Source organism: Idiotropiscis lumnitzeri, chromosome 13, assembly GCF_059441095.1.
Source record: "Idiotropiscis lumnitzeri isolate Australia: NSW breed Sydney's pygmy pipehorse chromosome 13, RoL_Ilum_1.0, whole genome shotgun sequence".
In the NCBI taxonomy this organism is placed as follows: domain Eukaryota; kingdom Metazoa; phylum Chordata; class Actinopteri; order Syngnathiformes; family Syngnathidae; genus Idiotropiscis; species Idiotropiscis lumnitzeri.
In genome coordinates this window covers 15,647,277-15,662,483 of record NC_142403.1, presented here as the reverse complement: position 1 = coordinate 15,662,483, position 15,207 = coordinate 15,647,277, and the positions used below count along the sequence as shown (strand labels likewise).

General features: G+C 47.8%; 1 protein-coding gene across 8 annotated transcripts in view; it reads left to right on the top strand.

The window, feature by feature from the left end:
- The window catches only part of fryl (furry homolog, like), a 72,948-nt gene that overhangs the window by 41,367 nt on the left and 16,374 nt on the right, over window positions 1-15,207 (top strand). For all 8 annotated transcript variants that reach the window (XR_015846401.1, XM_088314194.1, XM_088314195.1 and 5 more), the window contains 27 exons: window positions 275-364; window positions 594-862; window positions 945-1,155; window positions 1,909-2,033; window positions 2,117-2,174; window positions 2,498-2,589; window positions 3,040-3,212; window positions 3,322-3,482; window positions 3,880-3,990; window positions 4,785-4,939; window positions 5,030-5,129; window positions 5,290-5,458; window positions 5,697-5,965; window positions 9,634-9,774; window positions 9,852-10,020; window positions 10,111-10,195; window positions 10,508-10,620; window positions 10,686-10,836; window positions 11,624-11,727; window positions 11,800-11,982; window positions 12,058-12,277; window positions 12,573-12,694; window positions 12,782-12,969; window positions 13,213-13,307; window positions 13,378-13,988; window positions 14,257-14,525; window positions 14,597-14,737. Coding sequence is in view for 7 of the 8 variants with exons in the window: in XM_088314194.1 (XP_088170320.1) it covers window positions 275-364; window positions 594-862; window positions 945-1,155; window positions 1,909-2,033; window positions 2,117-2,174; window positions 2,498-2,589; window positions 3,040-3,212; window positions 3,322-3,482; window positions 3,880-3,990; window positions 4,785-4,939; window positions 5,030-5,129; window positions 5,290-5,458; window positions 5,697-5,965; window positions 9,634-9,774; window positions 9,852-10,020; window positions 10,111-10,195; window positions 10,508-10,620; window positions 10,686-10,836; window positions 11,624-11,727; window positions 11,800-11,982; window positions 12,058-12,277; window positions 12,573-12,694; window positions 12,782-12,969; window positions 13,213-13,307; window positions 13,378-13,988; window positions 14,257-14,525; window positions 14,597-14,737 (4,575 nt within the window). In the remaining variant the exon portion in view is untranslated. The remainder of the gene's footprint in view (window positions 1-274; window positions 365-593; window positions 863-944; window positions 1,156-1,908; window positions 2,034-2,116; window positions 2,175-2,497; window positions 2,590-3,039; window positions 3,213-3,321; window positions 3,483-3,879; window positions 3,991-4,784; window positions 4,940-5,029; window positions 5,130-5,289; window positions 5,459-5,696; window positions 5,966-9,633; window positions 9,775-9,851; window positions 10,021-10,110; window positions 10,196-10,507; window positions 10,621-10,685; window positions 10,837-11,623; window positions 11,728-11,799; window positions 11,983-12,057; window positions 12,278-12,572; window positions 12,695-12,781; window positions 12,970-13,212; window positions 13,308-13,377; window positions 13,989-14,256; window positions 14,526-14,596; window positions 14,738-15,207) is intronic.

Sequence of the window (15,207 nt, the reverse complement as noted above, 5' to 3'; positions counted from 1 at the left end):
TAATAAGGACAATAATTTTCATCATCATAATCAAGATAATATTGCGAATTTAAAATTAACAACAACAACAAGGAACAAGATAGACAATAGACACATTTGCTATAAAATGTTATTAGGCAAATGGTATGCATGTATGCATGCACTATTTTAAATTTCAACATCATTTATATCCACTTTATGCCCCCCAACCTACAACTAGTGGACCACTGAGTGTCCAAGGAACCCAGTTTGAGAGCCCCTTTTTTTTACCATTTTCTCTCCGCCACTCCTTTAGTGTTGTGATGAGGAACTGGCAATAGATGTCATGGATAGACTGAGCGCATCTGTGTTGGAGAGCTTCATTCATCTCACTGGTGCCGATCAGGTAAACGTTCACACTTTCCCATGTTGTGGGCAGAAAGAAAATGTGCATGTAAATTGTACGTGTAGAAGTGCCCGTTTTTGATTAATATTATTTAATGTTGGTCATTGTGGTGGTACTTGGAGAGTCAAGTATATCAAGTACTACTTGATATATGAATGAAAGGCAATAATTCCTGTAAAACTGTCTGGTTACTTTATATGTGATGCTGTTGCATTGACCTTCATTCCAGACCAACTTGCTGTACTGTCCCAGCGGAATCGACCTCCAGTCGCTGGCGGAGTGGAGCTCGTCTCCTATTAGCCACCAGTTTGATGTGGTGAGCCCGTCGCACATCTGGGTGTTTGCGCACGTCACGCAGGGCCAGGACCCCTGGGTCATCAGCTTGTCCAGCTACCTGCGCCAGGAGAACCTGCCCAAGCATTGCCCTACCGCTCTCAACTACGCCTGGATGTTCGCCTACACGCGCCTGCAGCTGCTCTCTCCTCAAGTTGACATCAAGTACGGTCAACGTGACATCAAGTGGGCTCAATTGATTCGACTGATTTCACTTTGACTTATCCTGTGTTTTGGCCACCCGCAGTAGCCCCATTAATGCCAAGAAAGTCAACAGCCTGAGCAGCAGCGACTCCTACGTCAGCCTCTGGCGGAATTACCTGATCCTGTGCTGCAGCTCGGCCTCCTCGTCTTCGTCACCCGCGTGCTCCTCCTCGTCCACCTCGGGCTCCGTCCGCTGTTCCCCGTCCGAGACGCTGGCGTCAACGCCGGACAGCGGCTACAGCTACGATTCCAAGGTCAGGAGGCTCGCCAGTTTGAGAATTCCCCAATTAGATGATTTTAATGCCACCACAGATTTGGCCAACTGCTTTTGACCTGTCCTGTCCTGTTTTGTCCTGTACTGCGGTGCCATGTTTTGTCTTGTCCTTTTTCATCCAGTTCAGTCCTGGTCTCTTTCCAACTATGTACTTCCCCGTTCTGTCCCATCATATCCAGACCTGATCTTTGTTGTCCTGTCCTTCCCTGTCACTCCCTGTGCCGTTCTGTTCTCTCCTGCTCCGTGTGTGTCAGGTTCTGCCTTGCTTTGTCCATTCATGTCTTGCCCCTTCATTCCATTTCATGACCTGTTCTATTCTGTTCTGTCATGCCCTGAGTCATCCTGTCCTGACCCACTCTCTCCTATGCTGTCCTGCCCATTACTGTCCAATCCCGTTCTGTCCAATTCTAGTCTGGCCTACTCTGCGTTGTATTGTCCTTGTTCTATCGTAACATTTTCTGCCATGTCCTACCATGTTCAACGATGCCATGTCTTGTTCTGTCCTGTGCTATTTGCTACTCGTTGTATCCCTTCCTCTCAGGGTGTAGTGCTGCCGTCCAGATACAATCCAACTACCACTGTCATGTCAAATGCAAGGTTTTTGTTGTGATGCCATCTTGTAGAAAACAAACAATGTTTAAGTGAGAGGAATAGCTTTATTTTTTCAGTCCAAAGCGTCAACTAATTTGAAAAAACAGCTTTTTTGAAGCATTCGTTTTTTTTCTCTTCCTAGATGGTGGGCACTCCCTCCCCTTCCTCGCTGTTCAAACACATTGTGCCGATGATGCGCTCCGAGAACATGGACATCACAGAGTCTCTCGTGCTGGGGCTTGGCAGGACCAACCCTGTAGCGTTCAGGTACAAGCATCCCTCCACAACAACCGGCGTTTACATACTTGTGAGTATCACACGTGCTAATGGAGCAACTTTTACACCAACAGAGAGTTGATAGAGGAGCTAAATCCCATCATAAAAGAAGCTCTGGAAAGAAGACCTGAAGTAAGTTGGGGTCAGAGGTGGGAGTGAGTTGCGTGTCTCGAGTCTTAACCTTTAAGTTTACAGAGGGGGCAAATCCAAGTCCCAAAAATGAAACCCCCCGCCAAAGTTTGTAAGCCAAACTGTGGTCGGGGTATAACTTTCTGGACCTGGATTTTAGTTACTGTGTCAAATAATCAAGTTCGGTTGAGTACCACTTTTGTAATTTAGGTCGAAATCAATTCGAGTCATGAATACCAAGCAAGTCACTAAAATTATTTCAGAGTTGTGTCCATATTAAGTGACTCGAACTCAGTGATGTTTTTGGTGTTTATTTTGCTTTGCAGAACATGAAGCGACGCCGGCGCCGCGACATCCTCAGGGTCCAGCTGGTCCGGATTTTTGAGCTCCTGGCCGACGCTGGCGTCGTCAGTCAGATGTACGGGATGCACAACACACTCATCTACACTAGGTGTTCTCAAACATTTTTGGGTCCTGGGAACCATTACAGGGGAGGCCATTCCTCTAAGGATCCTAATCCCTACTAAACCGACTTGTGCGCCAAAATGCTATAAAAGTTTAAACAGTAGCCTTTTTTGGCGTTATGATAACAAATTTCAGTGCGCCACTGGACAGTATGTAGAGTCATATTCTTACAAGTGAAAAGTGCAAAATGTCGCTTTATTCTTGTAACAATTTTTCTTTTATTCTGTATTATCAAAATAGTACTCCATTTGTTCCCGGGAAAAAAATATGGCATTATTCCTAATTCATGTATTAAATAAAAAAATATTATACCATATAATTTATTGCAATTCTTTTGTCCCCCATCCCCATTCTGAGAAGCACACTAAGTAAACATGTTATTTGTTCTCCACTTTTGTCACAGAGCTAGTGGGGGCTTAGATGGCGAGAGTCACTCTCTGAATAGCACGCTGCTAGAGTACGTGGACCTGACCCGACAACTGCTGGAGGCGGAAAACGACAAGGACTCGGATACGCTGAAGGACATCCGTTGTCACTTCAGCGCGCTTGTGGCAAACATCATCCAGAATGTTCCAGGTATTCCTCATCCTCATTTTAGAATCATGCATTTGCACTGTATATTTACTATTAGGTTCTAGTTTTCTGTTTAAATTGAAACACGCATGTCCTCACTTGTCGCTTACAGTGCACCAGCGCCGGAGCATCTTCCCGCAGCAGTCACTACGACACAGCCTCTTCATGCTGTTTAGCCACTGGGCCGGTCCCTTCAGCATCATGTTCACGCCGCTGGACCGCTACAGCGACCGGTACATGCAGATCAACCGCCATCAGTACTGCGCATTAAAGGTACACATGGAGACAGGCTTGTTTTTCTAGTGGAACAGTTTTGTTCTGACTAACATGAAGACAGAAAAATGGTGCTGTCGACCTGTGAGGTTGAATTTGAAATCTGACTGGTTCCCATTGCAAATATATAATTTACACCAGTCAACAAAACAGATTCTGTAGGCCCTGAACATATTAAGTTGACATGGGAACAGACAATGTCTTTAATCTGATTGGCCGGAAAAGAAAACAGAAATTTAGCATCCTCGTGCACTTGGAAGCAGAGAAATGCTCAGAACTAATTGGAATAGTTTGAACTGAATACAGTTTCATGGGACAAATATTCCAATGAGTGTTTGAAGTGTGTGTATTAATAAAAGTTGGATTTTTATATGATTTTTATGTCTTCTCCTCCCAGGCCATGTCTGCTGTGCTGTGTTGTGGTCCTGTTGCTGACAACGTTGGCCTCTCCTCCGATGGTTACCTCTACAAATGGCTGGACAACATCTTGGATTCCCAGGATAAGAAGGTGGGTGCGATTTAATCCTCCAGCGTCAATAATCTGTCAACCTCTGTGTTAAATGAGGATTGAGCCAAATTTGAGTATCTTCTCTCTGTTCTCATCAAAGTTAGCAAAGGCTTGAAAATTAAATGTTTGTGTGGCAGATGTGAAGAGCGATTTGTTTTCATCTCAATCTGCTGGAAAAACAGTCAAGGTCGACAATAGTAATTGTCAAACCTGTTCTGTTAAAAGTGGCCTTCGCACATACCAACATAAGATGCAAAACGTGGGAAGTCCTAAATGCTACTCAAACCACAGAAGCAGAAGTTTCAAACCCAAAATTGCGCAGAAAATGTTTTCTTTTTTAATTTTTTTTTTTTTTTTTAAACTTACTTCCTTTTTTGTTCATCACATGCCTCTGTGCAGTCACTCTGTCAATGAATAGAATAGTCTAAAGAGCAATGTGGTTACATAACACATTCTAACTGCATAACATAGGTGCTATGTCAATGAGACTGAGTTTTGCTTGGCGTAACCCAGAAGGCTGAGGTCACGTCACTGATAGTGTGCAAATAGTGCCCTCTAGTGGTGTTCAGAGGTATAGTTACTGGCTCGAAAAGGATCGTAAAGCACCAACATCATGCATCTTGCATGGACACAATCATGAACTCATGTTACATAAACAAATGTTTTCAATATTCAAATAAATAATTCAGCAAAACCCCCCATCGCATATAAATTCACCAAAAAATTGCTTTCTTTGAGTCATGTTTATGCCTTCCATCCTTTCTGTGCAAAAACCACTTAATGCTCTCCTTCAGGTTCACCAGTTGGGCTGTGAAGCGGTAATGCTGCTGCTGGAGTTGAACCCGGACCAGAGCAACCTGATGTTCTGGGCTGTGGACCGCTGCTACACGGGCTCCCGCCGCGTGGCCGCCGGCTGCTTCCGGGCCATCGCCAACGTCTTTCATAACAGGTTTCAGACTCGAGCCCACCCTTTAGACTGGCTCTGTTGTTGTTGTTGTTATTCTGCTTTGTTTCTTACATTCTATTGCATTGCTCTCAGGGATTATCAGTTTGACACTGTGGTGCTGCTGAACCTGATTCTGTTCAAGGCCGCCGACTCCTCCCGGGATATCTATGAGGCGGCCATGCAGCTGTTACAGGTCAGAGAATGAAGAAAAAAATAGAAAAATGCTGTATTTATTAAAATCAAAATGTTCAATTTATTCTTTTTTTTTTTTCAATAAAAATATGAAATAATAGGACCTTGTCACTGACAAATGAACATGTTTTAAAATGTTTGTTTTTTTCTCATGTGCACAGATCCTGGAACCGAAGTTTTTCCGTTATGCCCATAAATTGGAGATCCTGCGAACGGACGGCATCTTGACGCCGCCCTCGCCTCTGCCGCACCTCTATTCAGTGTCGTACTATCAGCTATCAGAGGAGCTGGCCAGGACATACCCGGAGCTCACCCTGCCCATCTTCTCAGGTCACCAGCTCTTGCAAATATTGCTCTTAGCAGGGTGCTCGTCTTGTCTCTGTTGTGTTGATTGTTGATCATGGATGGCCTTTATGAGTTGTGAGGGGTTGACATACGCTCCGCTAAAGAAAGAAAAAATGCAGTCCAGTTCTCAAAGTACTGGTCCCTGAACCGGTTCACGCTTTTTAGACTGTTCAAGAGAATTAAGATTTGTTCTCAACCATCTTTCAACATGTACTGTATGCAGAGGTGAGCCAACGTATCCAAACGGCGCACCCTGGTGGTCGCCAGGTGATGTTGCACTACCTCCTGCCCTGGATGAACAATGTGGAGCTGGTGGACTTTAAGCCCGTCACACAGCGCCCAGAGGACCCCAGCAGCAGCGAAGAAGATGAAGACACGCAGGATGGGGATATTATGATGGTCAACAGCCGGCGCTGGCTACATGGGGAAGGATGGGGCTCGCCCCGGGCCACCACCATGGTGCTCAACAACCTCATGTTCATGACGGCCAAGGTGAGTCAGCTGATTTATTGGAATTGAAACAACAGTATTGCCTCCAAAGGTGATAAAAAGTATAAAAAGAGTTTGGTAAAAAATGTGAAAACGCTGGTATAATAATTACAAATCACACACACAAAATGCTGACAAAAAAAATGACACAAAATTTCTGTTCATACTTGGGTAAAAACTTGCATGAACTGAAAAGAATCCAAGTATGAAAAGATGGCAAACACCACAAAACCATAACAAAAACGGAGTGACAAAAAATGAAAATTAATTTAAAACAAAACCTCACAAAAATGTACAAAGAAATTGCAAGATTCAGGCAAAAAAAACAAAACGGTAGAAGGCAAACACAAAACATTGTGTACTTGCACCCTAAAATAATCAACAAAAAAAAGTCACAAATCTACAGCAAAATCTGAAAAAATTCAGTCCAGAAACTAAGTTAATAAAAATTAATAAATAGAATAGAAATAGAAATAGAAATCCCTTTATTGTCATTGTACTCAAGTGTGCAACGAGATTAGAGGGCTCCCCTCTCCAGTGCAATACAACAATAATACAGACAAATATATAAATTAGATAAATAAAGAAGACAGTGCAATGGAATTCAGTACTGAATAGGGCATATAGAAACACATCACAATGCTGTTTTGCGAGGTTAGGGTGGTCTCGTGTGTGTGTGAGAGTTCAGTATGGAGATGGCTCTCGGAAAGAAACTGTTTCTCAGTCTATTGGTCCTTGATTTGATGCATCTGTAGCGCCTGCCAGAGGGCAACAGGTCGAACAGGTGTGAGTTTGGGTGGGTATTGTCATTGACGATGTTGAGAGCCCTTCTGAGGCACCGGGCGGTGTAGATGTCCGACAGTGGGGGGAGAGGGCAGCCAATAATCCTTTGCGCTGTTTTGACTGTCCTCTGGAGCCTCACTCTGTCCGCCTCAGTGCAGCCGCTGTACCAGGTGGAGACACAGTACGTCAGCAGGCTCTCGATGGACGAGTGGTAGAAGGCCAGCAGCAGCTTCCTGTCCAGGTTGAATTTCCTGAGGACTCTCAGGAAGTGCAGACGTTGGCGGACCTTCTTTACCACTGCTGTGGTGTTGTGAGTCCAAGAAAGGTCATCGGAGATCTGTACTCCCAGGAACTTGAACGTGTGGACCCTCTCCACACACACGCCTTCGATGCAGAGGGGGGGCGGCAGCGTCTTGTTCCTCCTGAAGTCGACGACAATCTCCTTTGTTTTAGCAGAGTTAAGGTGCAGTCTGTTGTCCTTGCACCAAGTTGTCAGTCTCTTTACCTCCTCTCTGTAGGCTGTCTCGTCACCTTCCGAGATCAGACCGACCACTGTCGTGTCGTCAGCAAACTTGACGATGGTGTTGTTGCCGTGGGCCGGGCTGCAGTCGTAGGTGTAGAGGGCGTACAGGAGAGGGCTCAGCACGCATCCTTGGGGGGAACCGGTGCTCAGCATGAGGGTGGAGGACGTGTAGGGGCCGAGCAACACAGTCTGGGGTCTGTTGGTCAGAAAGTCCTTAATCCAGATGCGTGTGAGGGCAGGGAGGCCGAGAGTGTCCAGTTTGGCGACGAGGATGTCTGGGATGATCGTGTTGAATGCCGAGCTGTAGTCCACAAAGAGCATCCTTGCATAGCTCTGCTGTCGTTCCAGGTGGCCCAGCACAACATGCAGAGCAGTGTCGATGGCGTCCTCAGTGGATCTGTTAGCCCGGTATGCAAACTGGTAGGGGTCCAGAGTGGGAGGAAGGCAGTCCCTGATGTGCTGGAGAACCAGCCTCTCGAAGCACTTCATAATGACTGGTGTGAGAGCAACAGGACGGTAGTCATTCAGGTGGACGGCTGGTGACTTTTTGGGGACAGGAATAATGGTGGAAGTTTTCAAGCAGGAGGGGATGACTGCCTGAGCCAGGGAGCGGTTGAAGATCCTGCAGAAAACATGTGACAGTTGGTGGGCACATGCTCTGAGGACCTTGCCTGGTATTCCGTCGGGTCCAGTAGCTTTCCTGGGGTTGACCGCCAGGAGCGCGCGCCTCACATCGTGTTCCTCTACGATGAGTGGGGGGGAGTTGGAGCTTGAAGTGCGGGGGTGTGACGGTTGGGGCGAGTCAAAGCGAGCGAAGAAGCAGTTAAGCTCCTCTGCCAGCGATGCACTCGGGTCTACAGAGGTCGTGCTGCTGCCACGGAAGTTGGTGATGCTCCGTAGACCCTGCCACACCTCCCGTGGCCTGTTACTGGCAAGGTGGGCCTCCAGCCTCCCCTTGTAGGTTGCCTTGGCTAGCTTGATGCCTTTGCTCAGGTCAGCACGAGCCACCCTGTACTGGGCTTTGTCGCCTGACCTGAAGGCAGCGTCACGGGCCTTGAGGAGAGAGCGAACCCTGCTGGACATCCAGGGCTTCGCATTTGGAAAGGTCCGTATAGTCTTATGTTGGGACACAGTTTCCATGCAGAACTTGATGTAGTCCAGTACACAATGCGTGTAGACATCAAGGTCCTGATGATCAAAGAGGTCCCAGTTTGTGTCATGAAAGCAGTCCTGTAATTCACTCATGGCGTCGTCACGCCAGGTTTTCACAGTCTTTGTGGTAGGCCTGAATCTGCGCCTGAGAGGGGTGTACGCAGGTGCGAGCTGCAAGGACAGGTGGTCTGACTGGCCGAGAGGGGCGAGTGGGAGGGCTCTGTATGCGTGCTTGATGTTCGAGTACACATGGTCGAGAGTGTTGTCTCCCCTCGTTGGGCACTTGACATGCTGGTGAAACTCTGGGAGTACAGTCTTTAAATTGGCCTTATTAAAGTCTCCCGCTACTACGTGAACGCCATCGGGGTGGGCCCGCTGATGTTTATTGATGACGCACGCGAGTAGCGAGAGCGCCGTGCTAGTGCTAGCGTCGGGAGGGATGTAAACAGCTGTGACAATCACTACCGTTAGCTCCCTCGGGAGAAAATAAGGCCGGCATTTAACGGACATGAACTCGATGTTGGGGGAAGAGTGCTTCTCGACGATCGTGCTATCGCCGCACCAGTTCTCATGCACGTAAACACAGAGCCCCCCGCCCCTCCTCTTACCGGTGTCCCTCGTCCGATCCGCTCGATGTAGCGAGCGCCCGGCCAGCTGGATGCTAGCGTCGGGGACGTCTGCGTGCAGCCAGGTTTCCGTGACGACGATCACACTGCTATCGCGCACATAGCGGTTTCCCAGGATTTGTAATCCCAGGTCGTCGATTTTGTGGACCACGGATCTGGCGTTGGTGAGATGCAGACTCGGTAGTGGTTGCCTATGGGGCTGCCGTCGCAGCCGTTGCAAGACACCGGACCTGCAGCCTCGCTTCTGCTTCCTCTCTCTGCGTCGCCTGCGCCGCCTCCCGGCCCCGATGACCAGCCATGGTGAGCCGGGCAGCCTCGCCAGTTCGTTCGGAATTTTGCGATCATAGCAAAATTCCTCTGTGATGGTTATTTCGCATCGATATCCAATGTTCACGATGTCTTGGCGGGTATACCGATGTTGTGCCTCAGTTGATGCCAATAAGAGCAGGCAAACACTAATAAAAAGTAAAAAGGAGCACAATCTGATGAAAATGTTATAAATCCCTAAATTAAATAAATAAACAAAAAACCCAAATGAATATTAAGAAAAAAAAGAAAGACTGACATGAGTTTTTATTCATTTGCAGTACGGGGACGAGTTTGCCTGGTCAGAGATTGAGAACGTGTGGACCACCTTAGCAGATAGCTGGCCAAAGAACCTCAAAATAATCCTGCACTTCCTCATCAGCATGTCCGGAGTCAACAGCGAGCCCAGCCTCCTTCCCTACGTGAGTCTCATTTTTAAACATTGCAATATCTCGGACGCGTACCCCACAACACTCGTCCCTCTCATATTTCTCTGCAGGTGAAGCGAGTGGTCGTGTACCTGGGTCGAGACAAGACCATGCAGTTGCTGGAGGAGCTGATGAGCGAGTTGGAGTTGACGGATGCCGTCAGTTCGGCCGTCGCCCACATGGACAACCCGCCCTACTACCGCATCAGCTCCAGCTACAAGATCCCTTCGGTTGCCTCAGGTAGGCCGCTTGAGTCCTTGACTGCCGCAGTTTGCGGAAATCGTAACGCCAAATCACATCACATTACGTCGCGACTGTGTTGTCCTGTAGGTACGACGTCCAGTAGCAACACCATGGTGCCAGGACACGACGGTCATCATGACGGCAAGGTCAAAGATTCTAACATGGAGGACAGGTACGAATCTGGATTCAAATGGTTAAAGTGATTTTTTTTTTGGGGGGGGGCATGGGGTAATATAAAATTTGTCTCATTCTGGGGGTCGTTAATTATCTCAATTAGACCCATTTTTAGAAATGGACAGATTTACTTGTTTAATTTTATAGTTGTATATACAGCCAGGATAATCACCATGAAATGAAGAGAATCGACTGCACAGAATAAATAATACAGTTTCAAGGAATACATTTTAGAATTCTGTTTCTTAATGTTGGTGAGTGCTTCTGATTTTCCATAATCCGTCAAACAAAAATGTGTGTGTTCTTGCAGTTACACTCACCTGGACATCTATGGCGGTCTGAACACCAACCTGAACCGCCAGCACCACCGCCTGGAGTCTCGTTACAGCAGCAGTTCGGGAGGCTCGTACGAAGAAGAGAAAAGTAAACCCAAACTCACGCACGCCACCCTCAATACAAATGATCGGCTAACCAACCTCTTCATCTAGGCGACTCCATGCCGCTTTATGCCAACTGGCGCTTGAAAGTCATGGATCACAACCGGCCAGAACCTCTTCCCTTCCCCCCGACGGGCGGCTGCTGGTCCCCGTTGCTTGATTACCTTCCGGAGACCAACACCCCCGCTGTAGCACTGCACAGGTATGCCACCAAGGCCTCTCTCCGGGTCTGGTGTCCTCTAAAGGGGATTACACATCTACCGACTTTTAACAACTTAACCCCTTTGTAAGAAGTCTCACACATAACGAGGAAAAAAAAAATGTAGTGTAATGCAGGGGTGGGAAAACTCTTGGATTGGTGGGCCACAATGGGTTCTAAAATTTGTCAGAGGGGCCGGACCAGGAGCAGATGGAGTGTTTTGTTAACCTTTCCTCAACTGAGAAAAAAAAAAACAAAGTGAAAGTGAACAAAAGCATTAAAACAAAATATGTCTCATTATTTAGAAAATAAAACATCAACCGGGTTTATTCATTTAATTTTTTTCAAGTTCGGGGTGATGAATTAAAACGTTTCACGGACCACATGTGGCCCCCAGGCCGTAGTTTTTCACACCTGGTGTAATGTGTAGTGTATTCCAGATTGCCTAAAAGACAAGACAAGAATATGGCAAAGACAAAAAATGGGCAAAAGACAAAAAGAGATATAGGTGACACAAATTCCAAATATCAGGCAAAGAGTTGATACAAACACAAGTCGGGTTTCATCACTGCCAAAGGAACTGCACTCCTCCACATCCACGGTGGAAATTACTGAGAAAAATCGAACAAAAATACAGACAAAAGCTGCCGTGATTGAAACGTGACAAATATTTGGGCTAATACTGACAAAGTTGACCTTCAAATAGGCACAAATTTAGTGTAAGTGGGTTACGTTGCATCAACAAATTACTGACAAAATTGCTCAACTGGACTTGCTGTTGTTGTTTCAGATGTAACATCGCCGTCATCCTACTAACCGACCTCATAGTGGATCACGGCGTCAAAGTGGAGTGGAGCGCCTATTTGCATCTCTTGCTGCATGCCATTTTTATAGGTAACTGACTTGTCGATGTCACCTGAGGTCTAGCTTCGCGCTAATGCCGCCACGCCTTCTTCTCCCCGGCAGGGTTCGACCATCAGCACCCGGAGGTGTACGAGCACTGCAAGCGCCTCCTGCTCCACCTGCTCATCGTGCAGGGCGCCAACAGCAGCGTTCAGGGCGTGGCCATGGTGCTCCTCCGCAACAGGGAGTTCAACGACCCCAGGGTGCTCACCGTCAAGCCGCCCCCGCCCGAGTTCCACTTCACAGGTCCTTTCTCCACAAATGTCACCTGAGACCACTGTGTGTGTCGTTATATGTAACTTTGCGTGTGTGCTGGTGCAGGCGTGCAAGAGTTGCTGCCCGACTGTCAGCCGTCGCCGGTGACGGACTCGGGCCTGAGCTCCAGCTCCACGTCATCCAGCATCAGCCTGGGTGCCGGCGGTTCGTCTCTGTCCCACCTGTCCCACTTGTCCCACACATCCCCCTCCATCCTCAGCGAGGTGGACGCCACGGCCGAGAAGGACGAGAAGGTCAAAGCGCTCATAGAGTTCATCACCTCCAGGTGAGAAGCGGCCCTTTCATCAATTTGAGATGGGGATTTTAGGTATACCACAGCGTGTTGTTGCTATTTGCTCCTTTTTTGTCAGGTTTGTCAGCTTTTCCTCTTTTTTTGTCCGCGTCTGTCATTTTTCGTTTTAGATTGTGTTTTTTTTTTGTCAATATTTGTCTTACTTGTCTTATGCTTGGCTGAATTTCCACGTTTGCTGTAAAATTTATCCTTTTTTTTTTTTAATTTTTTTAAATATATATATATATATATATAATTTTTTAATTTCCTCCCTCTTCATGCCTGTTAGGAAGCGTGGACCACTCTGGAACTACGAGGATGTGTCGCCCAAAAACCCGAACATCAAGAGCGCTGAGCAGCTGAGCCTGTTTGTCCGACACGTCATGACCGTATTTAAACTTTCCCAGCCAGGTACACTACTACTACTACTACTACACTACTAGCAGGATCAACTACTTATTGTTTTGCTTTGTTTTTGGTGGGTGTTCCTCCTTTCAGATTTTCAGCTCGACATTCTGCTGAGCGACGTGGCCCTGCAGACGGCGCTGTCGTGCTCCTCCCGCCACTACGCCGGACGCTCCTTCCAGATATTCCGGGCGCTTAAGCAGCCGCTCTCTCCCGGCACCTTGTCCGACATCCTCTCCAGGCTGGTCGAGACTGTGGGGGACCCTGGAGAGGAGGCTCAGGTCAGGATCTATACGCTTGGAGCTCGGAAAGAAGGATGTGCTGACTTGTTGTTGTGGAACCTGCCAGTTTTGTGCTCAAGGCAGAGTCATGTCTAATGTAAATGTATAACTTTGGTGCGATCTGATGGCATTTTGGTGCAAAGAACCTGTTTAATTGAGGAGAGGAGCTTCATTTCGACAGGCCATCATGGTTAAAAAGGTTAAAAAAATAATAATTTACGTTGTTTATTATTTTCTCCTCAGGGCTTCGTCATCGAACTTCTTCTCACACTGGAGTCTGGAATTGACACACTGGCAGACGCGGTCAAAAATTATGACCTCCTCACTGCCTTAGTACAGTACGTCCTGTCATTGCCATGCACTGCTGAAATCATCTTCACGGCGCTTACGTTAATTTGCCCCTTTCAGAACATCCACCTGCGATCACCTGCTGGGGCCCAAGTTCGCGGCTAACAGGAAGAGCACGGGGCAGCTGAACCTGAGCAGCGTCGGGCTGTTCCACGGCGTGCACAACCGCAGCAACTCCCTGCGAGCCAGCCTGATGGGCGAGCGCAAAGCGGACCGGCGGCGTAGTAACACCCTGGACGTGGCCGACCGCCTCGGGGGTAGCCACGGCAACCTGGCGCGCACCCGCAGCTTATCGGCGCTGGGCGGCGGCGGCCCGGGCAGCGGCGGGGGCCCGGGCCGTGACGCCGACCCCCCAGTGGATCCCACCAACCTCATGGCCACGGTGTTCTGGATCGCCGCCTCGTTGCTGGAGTCGGACTACGAGTTTGAGTACTTGCTGGCACTGCGGCTGCTCAACAAGCTGCTGGGACATCTGCCTCTGGAGCGGGAGGACAACAGGGAGCTTCTGGAGAGGATCCAGGCCAAGCTCAAGTGGTACAGCTTCCCCGGGCTGCTGCAGCTCTTCCTCAAGGGCTTCACCTCCACGGCCACGCAGGAGCTCACCGTCCAGCTGCTCAGCAAACTCATCAGCGTCTCTAGGCACGCGCTCGTCGACCCCTCGCAACTGGCAGGCAAGTCCAATTGATCCTCGATTCCACAGCCTTCGCGTTTGGCCCGTCCGTCCCTGTACCTACAACTATTTGTCACATTTTTGTCGTCTTTTTCTTTTTCTGATTTCCAGGTTTTGTTAGTTTTTGTTTTGTTAATCAGGTTGTGAGGTTTAATCATTTTCTTTCCCCATGTTTGTCACTTGCTCTGACATAACCAGAATTTGCATGTTGGAATGGATGGATGAATGTTTTTTGGTTCTAATTTATATTGGTCATGCCCCCGCGACAGGCTTCCCGCTGAACATTCTCTGCCTGCTGCCGCACCTCATCCAGCACTTTGACAGCCCCACGGCCTTCTGCAAGGAGACGGCGGACAAGATTGCCAAGCTTTGCGCCGACGACAAATCGGCCACGCTCTCCAACCTGGCGCACATGATGAGCCTGTACAGCACGCACAGCTACTCGCGTGACTGCGCCAACTGGATCAATGTGGTGTGCCGCTACGTGCACGACGCCTTCGCCGACATCACTCTCAATCTGGTCACCTACTTGGCCGAGGTGCGCCATGAAAAGCTTCCACCCACCCGTGTCCGTTTGCGTATGCTGTTAACCAAATATTATATTTCCAGTTGCTGGAAAAGGGCCTTCCCGGCATGCAGCAGTCCTTGCTGCAGATCATCTACAGCCTGCTGAGTCATATTGACCTTTCGGCTGCCCCGGTCAAGCAGTTCAACCTGGAGATAATGAAGATCATAGGCAAATATGTCCAGGTCAGTTCCACCGCTCACGAATTAAATGCTTTTTGACCAATTCCCATTTGCAGTATGCGGTTCACAGGAAGGATAAATAAAATTCAGTCCAATAATATAATTCTTACGCTATGTTTCACTTCCAATTTGAGTATGATACTGTTTTTTGCCAGATTTTCTAAGGCGTTAAACATCTTATTTTGGTCATGTTTCTTTTTTTTCACATTTTTTTCTTTCTGACCAGTTTTTATCAGCTTGTGGCTAAATATTACTAAATTTTTTTCATATGTTTTATAGTTTTGTAAAACCGCTGCACGCTATGACCTCCTCAAGCTAATTCAGTACTATCGTAGCCCTTTTGTGTCTAATCTTGCTGATGGATCGGTTTGCTTTTTTAACCGCTGTGAGCCAGAGGCAGGGATCGGTGAAAATATTTCCCTTTGCATTCCTAAATTCCACACAAAACTCGACTCACCTGCCCTCAGCTGCCT